This window comes from Trichosurus vulpecula, chromosome 1, assembly GCF_011100635.1.
Source record: "Trichosurus vulpecula isolate mTriVul1 chromosome 1, mTriVul1.pri, whole genome shotgun sequence".
NCBI classification, from domain to species: domain Eukaryota; kingdom Metazoa; phylum Chordata; class Mammalia; order Diprotodontia; family Phalangeridae; genus Trichosurus; species Trichosurus vulpecula.
This window is the reverse complement of record NC_050573.1, coordinates 243962714-243984340: the sequence shown is the minus strand read 5'-3', so window position 1 is coordinate 243984340 and position 21627 is coordinate 243962714. Positions and strand designations below refer to the sequence as shown.

At 38.9% G+C, this 21627-nt stretch overlaps 1 protein-coding gene across 1 annotated transcript in view; it reads right to left on the bottom strand.

The window, feature by feature from the left end:
* Positions 1-21627, bottom strand: part of LAMA3 (laminin subunit alpha 3) — a 318911-nt gene that overhangs the window by 50719 nt on the left and 246565 nt on the right. Inside the window, exons 40-45 of the mRNA XM_036743735.1 lie at positions 21226-21339; positions 14484-14593; positions 12526-12606; positions 6477-6583; positions 2223-2270; positions 1182-1333 (exon numbers count right to left, since the gene is read on the bottom strand). Coding sequence (XP_036599630.1) covers positions 1182-1333; positions 2223-2270; positions 6477-6583; positions 12526-12606; positions 14484-14593; positions 21226-21339 — 612 coding nt within the window. The remainder of the gene's footprint in view (positions 1-1181; positions 1334-2222; positions 2271-6476; positions 6584-12525; positions 12607-14483; positions 14594-21225; positions 21340-21627) is intronic.

The following is a 21627-nucleotide window of genomic DNA, read 5'->3' as shown; positions in this document are numbered from 1 at the left end:
TCAGGAGGACCTGAGTTCAAATTCGGCCTCAGACACTTGAAACACTTACTAGCTGTGTGACCTTGGGCAAGTTGCTTAACCCCGATTGCCTTGCCTTCCCCCTCCAAAATAAAAAAAAGAAAAAAAAAGAAGAAAAGAAAAGGGCCATTTTAGAGAACCCCCCCTAAAATACATCTATCTTGTTTTGGGTATAAAATTACATTTCAGAAGTGTCAAGATTTGTTGAGAACCATGGCTGTTTACAAATAAAAGTTATATGGATTCCCCACGGTAAAACAGATTGAATTAGCTATCCAAGCTTCTTTCCAGTCCTTCCTTTTCTGATGCAGGCTACACCCAAAGTATTCTATGTCCTCCTTTCCTCAGTGTCTAGTGCTGTGACATACAGGCAATTTATATCATTACATATGTGCCCTAAGTGGCAGGCTTCCTGGGAGTTTCAAAATATCAATCTTAAATAGATAAGCATAATATTTTTATTTTTCCCAATTAATGTAAAAACAATTTTTAACATTCATTTTTAAAAATTTTGAGTTCCGAATTTTCTCCCTCTTCTCTCCCTTGCCCTCTTTCCTGAGATGGTAAACCATTTGATATAGGTTATATATGTGCAAACATGCAAAATATACAAAATGTCAATCTCGCAAAAAGAAGCTCTACAATTTGTGTTTTAAAATTTGCCAAATAGGACAATTAATGTCATCTTTGTGGATGGCCCACTGATGTTAGGCCAGAGTTGTCAGATGACTTGCTTAGGACCACGTAAGGAAAACAGTTGTACATTTGAATTTAGGAATTCTTGATGAAAAGACCCCTTTAACGAAGAGCCTTGTTTTCTCTTGTACCATATTGAAATTACTTTCACCTTTAGGAATATTTGCATAGAAAACAGCTTCCCCTGGTAATTAAAGTTCTTTAAACATCGGACTAACTTTGTATCACTCTCAAGATTCTGCATACAGTAGGTGCTTGATAAATACTGGCTGATTAACTGACAGTGAATGACTGAATGAATAAAAGACTGGTAGTTAAAATTCAAAATGATGAGCTGCCTGTCTACTAGCACTTTCTACAAATAAAACTGCAGTTGGAGCCCTGGAATGAGAGGGCTAAACTAAACTAAACCTAAACTAAAGGCAGTTTCTTTTCAAAGCTCTCTCCCCTTATTTAAAAGTTCTTACCCTCAGGTCTTTGGTCTGGGTTTCTAAGTGCTTCATTTGCTCCAGAGTGGCAGCACTTGCAGTGGTACTCTGGAGCTGAGATTTGACCAGTCTAAGCTCATCGCTCATTGTTCCCAGGTCCTTCAGGAGAGTCATCACACAGCTATCACAGTCTATGCAAAGACCACAAGCAAAGGAAAACAATGACTCCAGGTGAGGTCAGGTGCCAAGAAACACAAGAATGGGAAGGATGTGCTCAGATGATTCGGCCCATTTCACATTTTCTATGTTAGAGCCAAGGCCACATGCCTGGATTTCTTTGTGAGGAACATGGTTCCTAACCCAGGAAGATAACAGAGTAGGCACTTCTAATAGGATAGGTTCTTCTTCCTCCTTTTGATCATTTTGAATGGAGGGGGCTCCTGTTAGGATTCTCCTAGGAATATGCCTATAGCAAAGCTAATATGTCAAATGAATACTCCAGAACTGGAAAACGTAGGATTATAGAACAAGAGAATCACAGATTTATATCTGGGTCTTTAGAAGTCGTCTAGTTCTGGGCTTCTTAAACTTTTTTTGCTCCCACCCCTTTTCCCGATAGGCAGCTTTCCATGGTGTTTCATGGCCTGAGGGCATGAGTAGTGCAAAGTGAGCTTGCTTTGGGTTCAGAACCAAGGCTGCTGTGAAGTTGCACGATGCAACATGGGCAAGCGCTGCTGGAAATATCTCGGATTCATTATACCTTTGATTTTTAATTAATTTTTGGTTGTTGCGCATTCAGAAATCTTTTGCTGTTGCCAAATTTTTCTCGACCCACAGTTTAAGAAGTGCTGAGACTAACCTTCCCATTTTATAGTTGAGAAAAATGAGGCCACTGTTATTCTGGTAGGATTTAGACAGGGAAGAGATTTTGAAGGCCACATAGCTCCACCCTCTTAATTTATTGATGAGAAAACTGAATCCCAAAGAGATTAAAGGAGTTGCCCAAGTTTATATAGGAAGAAAGTAGGGAAAGCTGGGATGTGACTGGCCCAACTTAGGACACGGTACTTCTCTTCTCACCATCACATTCTTCAGGGCCTCCATCTTTGGGTTCCTGATTGATACAATCTGAAATCAGAATTTTCAGGAATTCAGAAGTCAGAACAAACAGAGAAGACATTATTTTACAGTTTACAATTTAACTTTTACATTTTGGTTTTGTTTCTGGAAAGGATTAAACTGAGGAAATTATCTTTATTGTCATTCTTCCTGAGTCTGTCCCTTTCTCTCTATGACCAAAACCGTACATCGCATGCTGCCCTCATTTACTTCTCTTGTGGTCTCCATCTCAGCCTTCCTTGCCTCTAGCTTCTCCTGCACAATCCAGCAAGGATTGCCGGGTCAGTCAAGCTCCTCAAATGTCATTCTGATTATGTAAACGTTTTCTCCCACAATCTTTCTCTCCCCAGTCACCTTCACCTCAAATTAAGACTCCTGATCCGCCATTTTGAAGCTCCCTACCTCAATCTGTGTCCTCTTACCAAATGTTTACATTTTCTTATTCTTTAGCTGGTGTCACATCAGGGATTCCTCGCTCTAGCTAGGAGAGGAGTCATCCCTTGGACACTCCTCATTGCATCCCATCTCTATCCTATCCCATTTACCATTCTTGTAGTATTTAGATAGGGAAGAGATGTTGAAGGCCACATAGCTCTACCCTCTTAATTTATTGATGAAGAAATTGAGTCCCAAAGAGATTAAGTGAGTTGCCCAAGTTTATATAGGAAGAAAGTAGGGAAAGCTGGGATGTGAACTCAGGTCCTCTGCCCCCAACCTCAATATTCTGGAGGAATCAAAGGGTCTGAACTTACAAGTCATCATTAAGGAGTAGAGCTCATCAAGTCTACCACTGCTTCCCTTGAATGGCCAGACAAAATACTTAGAGCCCAGGAATTGGAGTGTCTTATTCAAAGAAGAGCAAAGAGGCCTGGATCACTGGATGGAAGAGTATATGACAGGTAGTAAGGTAAAAGAAGACTGGAAAGGTAGGAGGGGACAGAGTTATGAAGGGCTTTGAATGACAGAGGATTTTGTATTTGATCCTGGAGAACATATGAAGCCACTAAAGTTTATGGAGTAGGATGATGATGTGATCAGACCTTTGCTTTAGAAAAATCACCTTTCTGGCTAAATGGAGAGTGAATCAAAGAGGAAATCTAAGGCAGGCAGACCCACCAACAGGCTATTGCAATAAGCCAGGCATGAGGTGACAAGGGCCTACACCAGAATGGTGGCAGTATCAGAGGAGAGAAAGGACCATATTTGAGATATGTTGCAAAGGTGAAATCAATGGGCTTGGCAATGGATTGGATATTGGGGGTGAGAGAGAGAATGAGGAGTTGAGGTTGTGAGTCTGAGGGACTCCACACCAACAGAGACATTTGGAAGTAGGAAGTGTTAGGTAAAAAGATAATAAAGTCAGCGTTGGACATGTTGAGTTTAAGATGTCTCCTGGACATCCAGTTCAAGATGTCTGAAAGGCAGTGGAGATGTGAGACTGAGATTGAGATCAGCAGAGGGATTAGGGCAGGATAGATAGATCTGAGAATCATCAGCATAGAGATGGGTGCTGATGAGGTCAAGTGAAGCAGTTTAAAAGGAGAAGAGAAGAGGGCCTAGGGTAGAACCCTGTGGCACACCTATGGTTAGAGGGCATGATTTAGATGAGGATCCAGAAAAGGAGGCTGAGAGTGCATTCAGACAGTTAGGAGGAGAACCAGGAGAGAGTGATGTCCTAAAAATCTAGAAGGAAGAGAGTATCAAGGAGGAGAGAGTGATCCACAGTGTCAAAGGCTGCATAGAGGTCAAGGAGAATGAGGATACAGAAAAAGCCCCTGGATTTGACAAGAAAGAGATCATTAATAACTTTAGAGAAAGCAGTTTATATCATGAATCCTCTCTTTCCATCTCTCATCAGACTGTAAACTCCTAGATGGCAGTGAATATGACATATTTCTTCATAATTTCCCACAATACCTAGAACAGTGGTCTATCAACAGAGAATCTCTGGGTACCACTGCTCCGTGTGCCTATTTTTCAAGCCTGAGTTTTTATTATAAAAATGTCCATTCTAGAAAAAAAGTCCTAATGGCAGTGGTTCTTTTCCACATCAATTTAGGGACACCCATGGCTACAATTTCATGCAGAAGTATGCCCTTGTCATTTCTAGTAGTGGTTTATTTTTGTGACTGAGGACCAGGGAGGGTCTGAATAACACTCAATAAGTAGGAACAGTAGCTGACTGAGATTCTTAGAGCTTGTGGAATGCCATTCTTCCCCTATTCCACTCAAAAACAATTCTCCTTCCAACTCAATGATTCCTAAAGTTAAACAATTAATGCTTAAGGTAAAAAGCAGCTTTGTCCCATCATGATACAGAATATCCCTGGGAAGTGAAATATCCCAAGTCTCATCAGTCAATGTATACATGAACAAGAATGAGTTTGTGAGCTCTTTCCCTGAAAGGACATTCAAATAGGGAGGGAGATGAATAAAGCAAGAGGAGGCTGGGCACTTGGGCAAGGGCTGAAGGGTATGATTAGCAGGAATGTGCCAGAGATAGTTCAAACTGGCTCATGAGAACCAGCTCAGATTCTCAGTGTGAACGTCTACACCTTGGAAATCAGCAAACACTACAAATCAGGGCTTGATTTATTGTTTGTTGATTATCAGGAGTTAAGAAGGTGATGGACAAAATGTTAATGATGAAGATTAAACTTGAGTGTGTGGTGGGGAAAGTTTTTTTGAAGAATTGGTTGTTAAATATTGATCAGCAGAGCACTGAAGAGGGCAGAGGAGACAGAAAGAGTTGACTAGTAGCCCAGAAGACCAAGTCCTCATGGTAACACACTGGACAATTTTGCCTTGGACCATCACTGGCCAACAGTTATAATCTTTAGGTGAATGCTGAAATCAAATGCAACAGTGACAATATTAAAATAAATGTAATAAAGGAACAACAAAGGTAGTAAGATCATAGATTGAGAGTTGGAAGAAAAATTTAAAGTCATGTAGCGCTATTTTACATATTAGGAAACTGAGGTCCAAAGGTCATGGAACTACTAAGGGGCTGAGTCAGGACTCGAGGTCAGGACCTCGGATTCAAAATTCAATAAAACAATAGCAATAGGTCTTAGACTTTAAATGGCAAAGGAAACTCCTGGCAAGACATTCCCTCTACCAATGCAGGTTGATATCTTTTTTGTAACATATGGGGTCTAGAGAACCTAGAGGTTCAGTGACTTGCCCAAGGTCATACAGCCAGAATAGGGCAAAGGCAGAACTTGAACTCAGGTCTTACCAACTTCAAGGCCAGCTGTCTATCTATAATGCTACAATGGCACAATGATGATAATGATGATGATGATGATAATAATAAATACTCATCGTCTATCTACTACTGGAGCTGTCCTGAAGATACTTTTTGTGAACTTAAAGATCAGGCACTTACATCTTATTATTTTATTCAATGTGTAGTCTCCAGGACATGAAATACAAAAGAATAGTGGGACAGGGATTTCTCCCAATACTGTTTCTACCTGAACTTCATCAAAAAAGGGAAGGACAAGGTAACAATAGTAATAATTGGTATTTAAATGGCATTTTTAAGTTTGCAAAGTACTCATGGATATCATTTAGGAATGCTACATTTAACTCACTAATAAATAATTTCCTAAGTGGATCCAAGTACCTGCAAAGGCAACCTATTTGTATTTGACAAAACAGCTTTCTTTAGGGGTATTATAAATCCTAATTATTTCAGGAACCTCCTGAAACTACAAGACTTTGGAAAAGTAAAGCAGTGCCCAATCATGCAGCAGAAGCAAATTTATGGCTCCAAGATTCTTTCTTATAATCCGGTTAATTAACACCCAACTGCTATATTTCAATCATATATTTACATTCCATGTATAAGTTATCAGGTTAAATATACAACAACAGAACTAGGAGATCAGAATATAACATTATGGGAGTAAGTTCCTTTGATGAAAAAGGGCTTCAGCCTATTATGGCGACTGCTGAATCGATTGGATAAATTGGTTATCCCTTGCTTAACTTACTCCAGAAACAATTTATCCTAAGACTAAGTAGACCTTAGGGATGTCACCAGGACCTTCAGAAGGAGGGGGTCACTTGTCAATCAGAGATAACGTACTTTGCAGTTAACACGTATTTTTTTTTGGAAATTTTTGGTTGGGGACCCAGAATGTAATCTTGCATCACCTTGACAAAGAAACACGAAATCAAATTTATGGACATGTGGATCAGTTTTACCTCCAGTCAGTGGATCACAGCTGGTTAACTGGCCGTTATTATTGCAGTTGCATGGTTGGCAACTACCTCCAAATTTCTGGGGATTCCCAAAATATCCTGGTGCACATCTACATGGAAAAAAGACAAGTGGAATAAAGATCAATACTGCATAGATCTTTTGTGTCATTAGAAATTAAAGATCTTTTTACCTATTATGAACATTTTGGCCACCTCCTGAGGTCAGTGATGGAGCTCCTGTAAACTTATGGACGGTAGTGGGGGTTTGCATAAAGGTGGGACAGTGATCTTTCCCAACTACAGGGGCAGCGTGGTTCATTTTCAATTCTGTATCCCCAGCACCCAGCACAGTCACTGGCACACATTAAGTGCCTCACAAACGCTTGCTAAATTGAATTAAGTGATTTCTCCCCCATGAAGCTCTAGAAGGAGAACTGAATATAATGTCTTCAAAGAGTTCTAGCAAAAAGAAGGACAAATAAAATAAGCAACAGAACACATTTCCCTGCTGTCACATGATATAGTTTTAGAGATGCACCAGCAATAAGACAAAAGAAAGAAAGTAAAGCCATAATATAGATAGAAAAAAGAAGGGACACACCATCCCTATTTGATAGTGGCATAATATTTTACTGGTAAGATGCTAGGGAGTCAGCAAAAAAACTAATTGAAATGATTAATAGTTTCAGTAAAGTTGTAGGCAACAAAATGAACCCATGAAAATCAACAGCATTTCTATATGACAATTACAAAATCCAGAAGGCAGTGATAGAAGAGAAAATCCCATCCTAAGTAACTCCACATGCATAAAACATCTGGTAGGCAATTGATCAAAGTCAGTCCATCAAAAAAACATTTATTAAGCACCTACTAGATGCCAGGCACTATGCTAAGAGCTGAGGATACAAAGAAAGCAAAAGACAGACCCTGACCTTGAGGAGCTCACAGTTTAATGGAAGAGATAACGTGCAGACTACTGTTTACAAAAAAGACATATACAGGATAAATTGGACATTATCGTCAGAGGAAAGGCACTAAGCATTTAGAGAGATGAGGAAAGGGTTCTTCTAGAAGGTGAGATTTTAGCTGGGCCTTGAAAGAAGTCCGGGAAGCCAGGAGGCAGAGATGAGTAGAGATAGGACTTCAGGCATGGAGAACAGCCAGGGAAAATTCTCAGTCTGAAGATGCAGCAATTTGTGTGAGGAATAGCAAAGAGGCAGTATCATGGATGACAGAGTACATGGGAAAGGGGGGAAGGGGAAGGAGTAAGAAGACTGGAAAGGTAGGAGAAGCCAGGGCTGTAAGGGGCTTTGAATGCCAGACATAGGATTTTCCACTTGTTCTAGACATGGTCAGATCTTTACTTTAGGAAGTAATAGCTGAATGGAGAACAGACTGAAGTGGGGAGAGACTGGAGGTAGGGAGACCAAGGAGCAGGCTATTGCAATGGCCTAAATGTGAGGTGAGGCTGTGTCAGAGAAGAGAAAGAGGTGGGGCATACAAGATATGTTATGGAGGTAAAATTGATGGGATTTGGCAACAGATTGGAAATGGGAGGTAAGAGAGACTGGAGAGTCAAGAATGATACCTGGGTTGTGAGCCTGGGTGAGGGGAGGATGGTGGTGCCCTCAAGAGTTCCAGGGAAGTGAAGAAGAGGGGAGGGCTTATAGGGAAAGATAATGAGTTCAGTTTTGGACACGCTGAGTTTAAGATGTCTATGGGACATTCAGGTCAAGATGTTTAATAGGCAGTTGGAGATTAGATTCTGGAGTTTAGGAGACAGGTTAGGCCTGGATAAGTAGATCTGGGAATCATCAGCATAGAGATGATAACAGAGTCCATGGGGGCTGATGAGATCACTAAGTGAAATAGTATAGAGGGAGCTGAGAAGATGGCCCAAGACCAAAGCACACAAAATACTTGTAGAGATGAATTACAAAACACATCTTAAAGAAATAAAGACCAACTTAAATAGCTGGAGAAATATTCAGGGCTCTGTAACCAGAATGGCCTTTGTTTTCTTTGAGTAACTCAATTTATCTCAGTGAGCTTTACTAGGTGCTAAGCCCCAGGCCCAAACCCCATTAGGTGTTAATGTAATCCATGTGGATGTGAACCTCCCAGGGTCCTAAGGGGAGGGGCCAACTCAAGAACCAATCACCAGAGCCTGAGCTCTGGTGATTCAGATGATGTTTGATGATGTCTGAAGCCCTATAAGAAGGGAGGACAGAGCCATTTGTGCGGAGCTCTGGAGATGGTGTTGATGAGGAGACTCCAGGCAGCTGTAGCTAAGGAGCCCTCCAGCTTGTAAACCAGGATGTTGAAACTTTGTTGAACTCTGGTAACTATGTGTTGGGATTTGAATCAGACAAAATCTGTTGATATTTGTAATTTGTTTGCATTTTGTTTTGAAGTTCAGGATGCTGGCTTTTTCCTCTGAACTAACTGAATGATATTTGAATGCTGAATTAAAAGTAAGCTCGTCAACCCCTTCACTCTGCTTTCCTTAATTAAGCAGATTAGAAGAACCTGTGCTATTGGCAGCTTTCTGGGTGCTGGCTGTGGATGAATCTTATACCCCCACAGAAACTGCTAGCCGGATTGTTCAAACAGGCTCACCATCCATATGTAATGGAAAGGCTAATACTACCAAAGTTAATTTACAGATTTAGTGCTATACTGATCAAACTATCAAAGGGATACTATAAAGACCAAGACAAATTCATTTGGAAGAACAAAGTTATATATATATATATATATATACACACACACACACACACACACATATATGTATGTATATATGTATATATGTGTGTGTATGTATATATGCATATCTATATAATATACATATAAATAATGAAAAACGGTGGGGAAGGAATGGGGGGTAGGGGGAAGATTAGAACATCTAGATCTTGAACTATATTATAAAGTGGTAATTATCAAAATTTCTTGGTACTGGTTAAAAAATAGAAAAGTTGATCAATGGAACAAATTAGACAAGGAAGAATCAGAAATAACTGACTTCAATAGCCCAGTAATTGATAAACCCAAAGATATAAATTACCTAATTACCTATATATACCTGTATTATAAACTACCTAAATTAGCAGCATTGCCCTTTGACAAGAATCACTTGAAAAACTGGAAAGCAGTCTGGCAGAAATGAGGGCTAGACAAATATGTCACATAGCACAATAAATTAAAAAATGGATGTGGACTGAACATTAAATACATACCATGAAAGAGAATAATTCATTACTAGACATATGCTCCAAGGAGGTCAGAGGCAAGAAGAAAGGTCCCAAATCTACCAAAATATTTATAACAATATTTTCTGTGGTATCAAAGAACTGGAAATTAAATAGATTGCCCACTGATTGGGGAACGGCTAAACAAAATTTGGTACACAAATATAATGGAATGTTATTGTTCTGTCATATGAATGTCATGAATATGAAGAAGCATGGAAATACACAGATGCAAAATAAATTAAGTAGAAACAGGAAAACAATTTATGCAATACTACAATGGTGTAAATGGAAAAAAAACAAAAACAATAACAGAACAACAAAAACTAAATGGTGCAGAATTTTAAAGACTAACTTTGGCCCCAAAGAAGAGATATGAGAAAATGTATCAACTTCTTTGAAGAGGTGGGGGGTATTGTGGAACTCTTCATATAACGTCAGCCTTTTTCAAGGTGTTAACTAGATTTTTTTCGTTCTTCTTTTTACTATTTATAATAAGGGATGGTTCACTGGGGGGGGGGGGGAGTGGGGAAAGATACAATGGAAAGTGTTCATGATGTCATAACAAAAGATATCAATAAAAATCTATTTTAAAAACACAATGAAGCAAGTCACTCGGTTCTAAGAAGACTTAGAACAACTAGCAGGCAGGGATGGCCTTTTTTCCTCTATGAAATGAAAATTAAGAGAAACAACATGGTCCTATAGCTCTTAATACTCAACAGAATTTAATGGTGTTGACCCTGATTTCCCCAATCATGATTTTAACTCCTCAAATCTAAGTCTTCTCTGTTTGGCTAGAAGCAAAGTACTCCCTATACTTAGGTTTTGTAAGAAATTATAATAATGACATATTTTCAAGTATCAAACTTCTATGGAGAATATAATGGGCTCTACTTAGGGATTAATACACTTCAGAAAGTCAGCAGGGAATGGAAAACTTTGTCCTTAAACTAGGAAGGGAAAAGAAGTCCAAAAAAAGACTCAGAATTTGATTTCCAGACTCCTAGGTCAATATTGTAGGTATTCTATAGGATCATTGCAAGGAAAGTATCTAGCAAACTTTAAAGGCCTTTGGTAATTATTATTATAACCCAATGGGCTATACTGTACAGAATAACTATGTACTAAAATATTTTATTTTTAGATATCTCTCCCACCCACACTCTCTACATAAAGATTTACATAATAACAGATTGCCTTTTTTTTCCAGAGTACATAAATATTCAGAGAAGTTGGACACCACTTCCCAGTACACACATCCAAGTCATTAACACCCAATCTATAAAAATATTTGATGCCATTCTTCCTCTCTAATGGTAGCAGCTAAATACCATGGCTAGCAATAAAACCTCCTGATTTTACTGATTTCTTTGGTGTAGCAAGTATCAGAGCAAGAGAAAATGCTTGCAGTGGGCAGGTGGTTTGGAGATGCTGGTGTTGGGGGAGAGACAGCAAGGGAGTAGTGTAGAATATGATGATCAGGTTACGTTAGTAGGACATTTATCAGCTGTTATGGGGAAAAAGCTTGAAAAGGGATAATAGTTTTCACTTTTGAAGTTCCTTTAAGTAACAAAGTAGTATAAATAAATGCACAGAGAAAGTAGAGTTTATTAAGAATGTCCATTTCCGAATCAGGTGCCTGCCAGCCAAAGGAGCTCGTCATGTCAGTCTCCGACTTTCATTTCAGTGGTCATGATAAATGACAGCAGGAATTTAATTAGAAGGAGTCTCAGTGGCGTTATACCCTGAAACCTTTTTGAAAGATGTAAGAAGATAAGTGGAACGAATGTCTTAAATGAGAGCAAGAAAGCAGAAGATTCTTCAGTTGTATTCCACGATGAAGTCCCAGCTTTTTAGCTTGGCATTTAAGGCCCTTCATATTCCAACCCCAACCTACCTTCCCAGACTTTTCCCTCACCACTCAAAGGAAATAGGAAATGGGAAATCCCCACTCCAACCAGAATAGACTACTCACATCCTCAAAACATTTGTCTGTGCCTATAATCAGATGGATTCTCCCACCTAGAATATCATTCTTTCTCCTTGTAAGCTATTCTGTGTCTCTCCCTCCCCCCAAATAGAATGTAAGCTCATTAAGGGCAAGATCTATTTTTCTTTTGTCCCTAGCTCGGTACCTGGCACATAGGAGGTACTAGAAGAATACTTCCTGAACTGAATTGCTGAACCTTAAGCCCATCCAGCTGAAGTTGCATTTCTTCTAATGGCCACCCCATCCTAGGATGGAGTCTTCTTTCTCTGAGCCCTTCTAGAGAGCTTATTCCCACGATGCTCATAATTTCTGTGTTGCCCATTTGGCACTTATCATTTACCTCATGCTGATAGCTACCTTTCCAATGCTCCTCAACGAACATCAGCTCCTTCAGAGCAAGGACCATGTCTTATACATCTTATATGCCTTGCTTTGAGTAGTGTCTTTACAAATGAAGGTGCTCAATAGATGTTTGAAGATGAGGCATGAATATATAGAAACAAACTGTTTGCTTTTCAAATCCCTAAAGCCTGAATCACTTGCACTGTACAATTTTATCCATTATATGGGTGTGTGTAATTTCCAAATGCCAGAAATATTCAGAGAGTGAGAAAGAGGAAAAATGGCATGATTTATGAAGTAAGTGTTCTTGTATTTGCTCAGCAGACATTGGCTTCAACATGCCACAAAAGGACCTGGGAGAAAGGCAGCAGCAGCACTCCTGGGGAGGGCTGGCAGGTTCCTGCTGGAACACCCTGAAGGCAGGAAGGGTTCCTGCAGCTGGCCATCAGCAGGGAGCAAAGATACTGACCTTTCACACTGGGTTCCCACGTAGCCAGGTTTGCAGGAACATTTCACATTTCCCCCATTCACAACACAGCCAGTAGCAAAACTACAAGCAAAGGTGGGGAAAAGAGCTTTATTCCAAGCACTAGGGAATACATTTCCTGTTCTCTGGCTTACAAAGATATTTACATCAAATGAAAAATCAAAATCACGGCCCCTTTTGTGTAAATTACATTTTGGCATCCTTATTAATTCTGATTATAAATGATTTATTTCATCATTCTCTGGGCAAAGCCTGGTTGAAAGCTTTGAGACTTTCTCTACACCCACATTTGGCCTCTCAAAATACATTCTTTCCCTTGAGATTGGATGAAGTAGCTTACTCTGGGAGAGAATGATTACTACCATTTTTTTTCCAGGAATAATAATGGCAGAATAAAACAAGTCTAGGCAGAAAAGGCACCAAGAATTCTGGCTTTAACAACAAAACAGTTCCTCCTGTTTATTCAGATTCTTCTGTGTTGAATGCATTGCCCCCACCCTTTAAAGAATCTCCTGATGGTGTCAGGTCTACGTTGGACCATCACAAAGGAATAAACCTTCAAACTTAGTTCCTGGGCCAAACTGTTCACTATAACATCAGGATGATTTCATCCAGAATGGTGCAATTTTTAGCTCTATTTGGTGATTTATTTAGGAAGGAGCATTTTCTAGAAATTAAAGACACCATTAAAAAAAAAAAACCAAACCTCATGAAATTGCCCACTGAACACAAAGCTCTCATAAGCTCAGATACTGAAGTAACACAATTCATCATTTCATTGGTTGAAACGCTGGCCACTTCAGGAAATCTCTCTTGGCGTAGTTGATCAATACAGGGTTATGTCTCTAATAAGATTAATGGGGCTTGTCAATACACCAAATTGGGTGAAAGAGTTACAGGAGGCCTTGGTTTAGAAAAGCTACACAGAACTTCATCTGCTTTGAAGCTAGGCTGGCTTGGCCTAAGAAAGGACACTGAAACATTCACTACTGGAAATCTTGCTGCGATGATAAACCATGAGTCCAGAAGACTAAAGATGATGTGTGCAACCCAATGCCTAACAGAGAGGTGATGGTCTTATACTGCAGAATGAGGTATACATTTTTGGACATTACCAAAGCAGGACTTTATTTTGCTAGACTACGCATATTTAGGGCAGCTAGGTGGCATGGTGGATAGAGTGCCAGGCCTGAATTCAGGAATACTCATCTTCATCAGTTCAAATCTAGCCTCAGACACTTACTAGTTGTATGACCTTAGGCAGGTCATTTAACCCTGTTTGCTTCAGTTTCCTCATGTGTAAAACAAGATGGCAAACCACTCCAATATCTTTGCTGAGAGTTGGACATGACTAAAACAACTGAACGTATGTATGTGGTGCTATTCCTAAGTTGGATAAACGTCCAAACTTACTTCCCAAACCAAACTATCCACTCATTTGTAATGGGGGGTTTTCTTTTTTTCCTTTTTTAAAATTGTTCAAGCAAGTGAGTGGGTGGGGATGATAAGAAGGAGAGATAAATGCTTGTCAAAATAAATCAATATTTGAAAAAAAATCTTGCTGTATACCTCTCTTTAGCTTCTGTTCACATGCTTTTACAAATGAAGTAACTTAATTGTGCAGACTTACAGAGTTGGTATCAAATGCATTAGTTTAAAAGAAGAATATAAATTCCAATTACAGATCCACTTGGGACACATTACTGGTAGCGATCTAAAGTTTAGCTGCCTTCCTGGTGCGAGAGATAATTTTAAATAATCTGTGCTGTTTTTATACATTTTACTGATTGTTAAATTATTTTTTCTCTCAACCAAATAGTATTTTTCATTCCCCTACCTGAATTTTTCTGGATGCTTCACTGAAAATATAATAAAAAAGACTAGCAAGAGATAAGCAAAAAGAGAACTCGGGTTCCTGCCTGTTCTACATAGTACAATACCTGTTTGTGTGAGGGCATGGGCAGACCCGACAGGAACCCTGGAGGGCATCTCCATAGTAACCCTCCTTACATCGCTCACAGTTCGCACCAGCAGTGTTATGTTGACAATTCTGGAGAACAGAACAAATAGTACAATTAAAGACAGCCTTTCGTGTTTATTTCGTATGACGCTATTGTTATCATTAAAACTACCTTCACCTAGTCACCTAGTGGTACTGTGAGAAGAGCTCCGATTCTGGAGTCAGAGGGCCTGGGCTCTGTCCCTCACTTCAGTGAGGGCTGTGTGACCTTGAGTAGGTCACTGAACCTCCTTGGGCCTCATTGTCCTGATCTCTCAGGTGCCTTGCAACTCTGTGATCCAGTGATTATTCAAATAATTATAATCAATTCATTCTAGCTCTATAACAGTGATTCTAAAACTAAGGTCCATGAACTTGGCTACACACACACATATACCCACACACCCACCCACACCCACCATGTGTACACATGCATGTATGTATGTACATAAATGTTTGTATATACATGTATATGTGTGTATGTACATATATACACATATGCATAAATACTTTCCTCTCTATATTGTACTTCTCTATGTATAACTATACTTCAATATAATTGGTTTCCTTTGTAATTCTAAATATTTATTTTATTGTAATTCTAAATATTTTTTTAAAAATGTTATTCTAAAAGGGGCCCATAGATTTCACCAGAGTTCCAAAGGGGCCCATAACTGCGGAAAAGGAAAAGAACCTTTGCCTTTAATTAAGGTTATTTCAGTTAGCTGCAGTAAATATTAACCCCCAAACAGCTTTAACTGTCAGGAATTCAGGAAGACACCTCTTCCTGAGTTCAAGAATGACCTGAGACATTTCCTAGCTGTGTGACTCTTGGCAAGTTACTTGACCCTGTTTGTCTCGGTTTCCTCATCTGTAAAGTAAGTTGAAGAAGGAAATGGCAAATCACTCTAATTTGATCTTTGCCAGGAGAACTGCAAATAGGGTCAGAGTTGGATGTGACTGATATAATTCAACAAGAACAACAACTAGCAATTTTTGTTTATCATGAGAAGCTTCTGTCGTAATCATATTTGGGACTAGAGGAACATTATATGCATGTGTGTGTATACATGTATATGTATGTATACGTGTGTGTGGATAGTGCACATATATGTAAAGTATTTTGTGTGATACATTTTTATGTAAAAGCTTTGTGTGGTTGGTTACTATGGGATCTTTTTTGTGCAAGTCCGTTTTAGTTTGTCTACTGAATCCAGCAAAGACTGAAGTATTTTAAGTGTACTTTTTGAAAAGTACATGTTAATATGTGGAACTTGTTAGAGCAAGTAGGAAATTGAATGGAATGCTTTTGGAAAAAACAACCACCTTCTTACGTTCAGATTTTCCAATGAAGCACAAAATGAATGTCACAGTAATCTACTATTACAATAGTAATTTAATATTCAGATATTATATAAATTCAACTATTTTACTTTCAAAATTGCCTTACAAAATATGAAGCAGTCTGGTATAATGGAAAAAAAAAACATTTGAATCTGCAGTCAGAGGATCTGGGTTTGAATTCAAGTTCCATGGCTTTCTACTTTTATAACTTTGGGCACTTTACTTTTCTGGTCCTCAGTTTTCTTATCTGAAAAATGGAAAGGCTGAGCTGGATGATTTCCAGGCTCCCTTACAACTCTGTGATGTAGAATCCCATGTTTCCTTAAGAGTAATTAAAATGCACAGATGGCTTCACTTTTGTGACACAGAAATCCACCAAGAAGAGAGCCCGGGCATTTGTGCAGGGTTTGATACCCTTAGGCTAACTTTATTTCAACATTATATAACAACTTAATTCTTATATTTCCTTTTAAAGTCGTTCCCTTAGACGTGCTGGATAGTTCCTCCAGGAAAAAACTGTTAAAATGTACAAAAATAGCTTGGAAAATTCCACTTGGCACATAATATTATTATGCAGAAGTGCACATTTCTTAATTAATTATTTTACATATAATTAGTATAAAATAATTCCTTATTTAAGAACAAGCTATAATAGTCTCAACAGTATTGCCTAAAGATGCAATATTTGAGTAGGAATCTTTTCTAAATATGTGAAGTTTTGAGTAATATCTGAAAATAGCCTGGGCAAAGCAATAGAAGATATCTATCCAGCAGGATCATGGCTCTGATGGGGTATGAAAAAGAGTTTCTCTTCAATCTTGAACCGTGCTGGTTTGGTAACTCACATGAGTTAAATACTGTTCATTAATTGGCCGTGAAAGACCAGAAATTGGCTGGATTGAGCAGAATATTGATAGGTATCCTTTTCCATTATCTAAATGAAAATTAATTTAAAATCAAAGTTTTATGACATTATCATATGAAATGGAATTGGTCTTAAGTACTGGCAGTGGACTACACAGGATTTTAGGATCCTTGAAAAACAAGATCTGAAAAGTCTCCTACTGGGGATTTGTTTCTTTGAGTAGACCTGAATCCTCTTTCAAAATGCAAATACCTCCTATGATATAGGATTTAGAGCTGGAAAAGACCTTAGAGATCATTGTCTTTTATTTTTTTTAAGATGGGAAAACTTAGGGTCATAGGGGTTGAGTGACTTACCCAACATCACACACTTTGAACCTAGCTGCTCTAATACCGGACACAGGGTCTTGCCCATATTCTAAGCCATCTCTCATTTAAAAAGAATGTGCCCAGGTACAGAATCACAATTTTTACTCATAGAAGGTATTTTATGAATGTTTGCGGCATCCAACGTAGAACACAACTGAGAAAGAAACAAAGAAAAAAAGAAGGGGTGGAAGAGAGAAGAAAGTGATAGTGAAGGAGGAAGGAGAAGAGAGAAAGAAAGGAAAAGAAAGACAGAAAAAGACAGGCAAGGAAAGGAAGATAGAAGGAAAAGAAGGATGAGATGTACAGAGAAGAGAAACAGAGAAAGAAAGAGGTAAAAAGATGAGGAAAAGGTAATGAACAGCTCTTGTCATACTGGAACAGGGCCTCAGAATAAAATAACATTGGCTATTATTTCCTTTTGAAAGGAAAAAAGTTATTTTTGCACTCAGCAGTAGCTAGTCTGCTCTTGGGGACTCAAAGTTCTTTTTTTTTGAAATAACAATTTCTTTCCCAAGCAGTTTTTAGACACGTGTGAAGAAGTGTCTTTGAGTTTAGAACAGAACAAAGGGACTCGGGAGGTGCTGGCTCATTTACATAGCGATCACCCAGAAAGCTCATCTAATATTCAGAAATTGCTTGATTGCTTTCTCTTTCTTCTTTGACAGTTAGGGCTGCTTCAATCCACACTGATGGAGGGTTATACCTGAAGATAACACCGATGCCGGGTGAAACTTGGCCCAGGGGCAGCCCTTGGTTTATAGTCTTGCCAAGTGTACTTGAACTCTCCACTTGGAAAGGCCACCGAGGTCATGAGAGCCATAGGTATGTGCAATGATATACATACTCTCTCTTTATAAAGGATTTGTATTCTTTGTAATGGGTAACGTCTGTGCTATAAGAAACAACGACTACGATGAGCACAGAGAAGCACGGGAAGATTATGAACTGATGCAAAGTAAGTAGAAAAAGGAAAAAAAATATAAATGGTGACTACAACAGTGTAAGGGGTAGCTAGGTGGTGCAGTGGGTAGAGTGCCGGGATTGAAGTAAAAAAGACTCATCATCCTGAGTTCAAATGTGGCCTCAGACATTTACTAGCTATGTGACCCTGGTCAAGTCACTTAACTCTGTTTCCTCCTCTGTAAAATGAGCTGGAGAAGGAAATGGTAAGCCACTCCAGTATCTTTACCAAGGACACCCCAAATGAGGTCATGCAACGGAAAAGACTGAACAAGAAAACAACAACGTATACGGAAAGGACTACAAGAATAGGACAATTGAAACCTAATATTTTGAAATGATAATGACCAAGCTTGGCACCGAAGAAGAAAGATGAGAAACCATCTCTCTTTCTTTCTCTCTCCTCATCTTTTGGTAGGGATGAAGGACCATGGGTATTGAACGCTGCATTTGATGTCAGACTTTTTAGATAAGTGGGTTAGTTTTGTTGAACTTTTTTACCCTTTTCTTTTATTGTTGGTTATAAGGGACGGATGGCTCTGTGGGAAAGGGAAGGAGGAGGGATATATTGGGAAATGCAAGTCATGGAAAAACAAAAACTGCCAACAAAAAAGGATACATTAAGTTTAATCTTCCTGCTTGACTAAAATAAACACGTATGATTGACTTTCTAACGCTACACAGTCTTTTGTTAATTTAAAGCAATATAAGGAAAACTCTCCTTGGTGTCTTCTGTACTTTTCAGTGGATGATATGACAGAAGGAGTATTGTAGTAATAAAATAAATGTTTGAAATGGAAGTATTTACTTATCATATGTAAAATGTAGCATAGTCTAGGGGGGAAAGCACTGCGTCTGGAGCCTGAAGACCTGGTTGCATGGGACCTTTGGCACGTCACCTCATGAAATCACATTTTTCTCATCTGTGGAATGGGGATAACAATGTTGTACTCCTAATCTCAAAATATTGTGAGAAAAGTGCTTTGTAAACTTACAATACTGCAGAAATGCAACCTATTATTAATAATTGTGTTGGAACTCCTAATGCGGGTAAAATTATATTTTCCAATGAATTTCAGATTTTTAACTTGTAATTTTCAAGAACTACAAGATACTATTCTATCAGTCTCTTCATAGTAATTGCCTGTCCTAGCCTGTTCCATCTTGCAAAGGAAACATGATGAATTGGCTCAACATACTCAAACTCAGGAACTCAAAATAGTTGAATCAAAGTCTATGTGCATTACACAACACAAAAAAAGCTAGTGCTAAGATAATGCATTTCACAAGGAGTAGAAACTAACTGGGGGCCTGCATTCTAGAGGCTGTTTATCTTGCCCTTGCTTGCTATTAATGTATTACCGTTCAGGAGAGACTCGCATGTCTGTCAACCCACCAGAAAACTCAGAGAAGGAAAAGAAGGAAACAAAATTTTAAAGTGGGTCAGGAGAGATTTCCTCTGGGATTTCCAGCTAACAAGTCATTTAGCAAGGATGGCTATTTAGACCCTTCTGCCACCCGACCCCTAGAGCAGAGTATTGGCAGAAGGGGTCTGGGAATATCACACTAATTTTCTACCTTGGCCCCACCCCCAACAAAACAAAATGTCAATCAAAAATTGCATTAAAATGAATTGCAAAGGCAGCTAAAAAGGGGTGGTGGGGAATGGTACAAGATAGCAATATATTTTTTTGAAGGGCTGAGATAGTGGAGTTCCACTTTACTTTGCTAATATGGATGGAAAATTCATGGACCGTATTATATAAGCCTCAAATTCTTTTTTTTTTTTTTAGCACCTATGAGCAGAGCCATCTTGTTGGCTCATAGGTTCATAAAAGTAGAACTAGAAGGACCCTCAGAGATCATCTAGACCAGAGGTCTCAGACTCCCAGCCTACCCAGCAGTGCCACCCCAATGACATTAAAATGTAACTGGGAAATGTTTAACAAATTTTTAAAAATACAGTAACACATAGATAATGTTAATTTGTGGTTTTCTAAGTGAATATGCAGCCAACAGGCATCCTTTTTGTGTTTCAATTTGACACCACTGATCTAGACCAACTCCCTCATTTTATAAGTAAGGAACCTGTGGCCAGAGGAGGTTAAGTGATGTGTCCAAGGTCACTTAGGTAGACAGCAGATGCTAGGACAGTTCTGCTCCTTTAGCACCATTCTGGTAGTGGAAATTTCTGATTATTGCAGAGCAAGTAGAAAATGGGTAACAAACGAGCCCAATGGCTTATTTTTCTTGATAAATATAACCCTGTAAAATTTAACGACAGTAAGAGACAAAGGCATAGTAGATAGTGGGCAGACCTTGGAGTCAGTAAGAAGTGGGTTCTGATTTTCCCTCTGACATATGCTGACTGTGTGACCCTTGGCAAGTCTTACTGAGTTGCCAGGGGCAATAAAAAGCTAAGTTATTGAAGAGTTGCCACATCAGCAGGAGTTTTCCACATACAGATGAAACTTTAAACTCAGATTTAAAAAAAAAAAAGGAATGTGCATGGGAGTGGGAAGTGGGAAGAGGGATTATAAAAGACTTAGAACCAATAACAACAATGTCTATATTTCATAGTTCATAGAATTTAAAGCTAGAATCGTCCTTAGAGATTAGCTAATATATCCCCTCATTTTACAGATGAAAAAACTGAGGCCAGGGGCAGCTAGGTGGAGCCATAGTGCACAGAGTGCTGGGCCTAGAGTCAAGAAGACTCCTCTTCCTGAGTTCAAATGTGACCTCAGACACTTACTAGCTGTGTGACCCTGAGCAAGTCACTTAACCCCGTTTGCCTCAGTTTCCTTATCTGTAAAATGAGCCGGAGAAGGAAATGGCAAACCACTCCAGTATCTCTGCCAAGAAAACCCCAAATGGGGTCACAAAGAGTAAGACACAAATGAAACAACGAACAACAACAAGAAATTTAAATGATTTGCTCAAGATCACACAGGTAGTAAGAAGCAAAGGCAGGATTTAAGCCTCTAGAGCCAAATTCAGCATGTTTTCCACTGTTTTAATGTTTTGCTGTCTCTATGTACATGGCAACCTCTGTTGTGAACTTGGAGAAAGGTGTTAGTTACCTTGTTCTTGCTGTACTAGGAGTGAGGGTCGATCTATTACATTATATAAAACCATCTACTTACAATGCAGATTCCTGAGCCATCCTGGCACCGATTCGAATGTCCATTACAATTGCAAGGAACACACCGTCCTGTATAGAAACCCTTGTTGTCCCGATAATATCCAGGGCTGCAACCCTATTTTTCAAGCAAAACAGGGAAAATAGTTTTAAGAAAGTCACTATTTTCCTACAGTTATTTCTCAAGGCCAACAAGACTTCAGCCTTGAAAAGCAGCAGTCTTTTTATCTACTTTTCTGTACATTTTAAAAAAATTCCACTTGGAATTCCACTCCCTAAATTCTTCCTTGTTTTCATTTCATGTGATTTCCTATTCCTTTGAACCTCTCCTTTGCTGCCATATACCATGAAAAGTTAATTGGTTCTATGAAAATACAGCCTTTGGTGAGTTGAAGGGGTAAGAAGA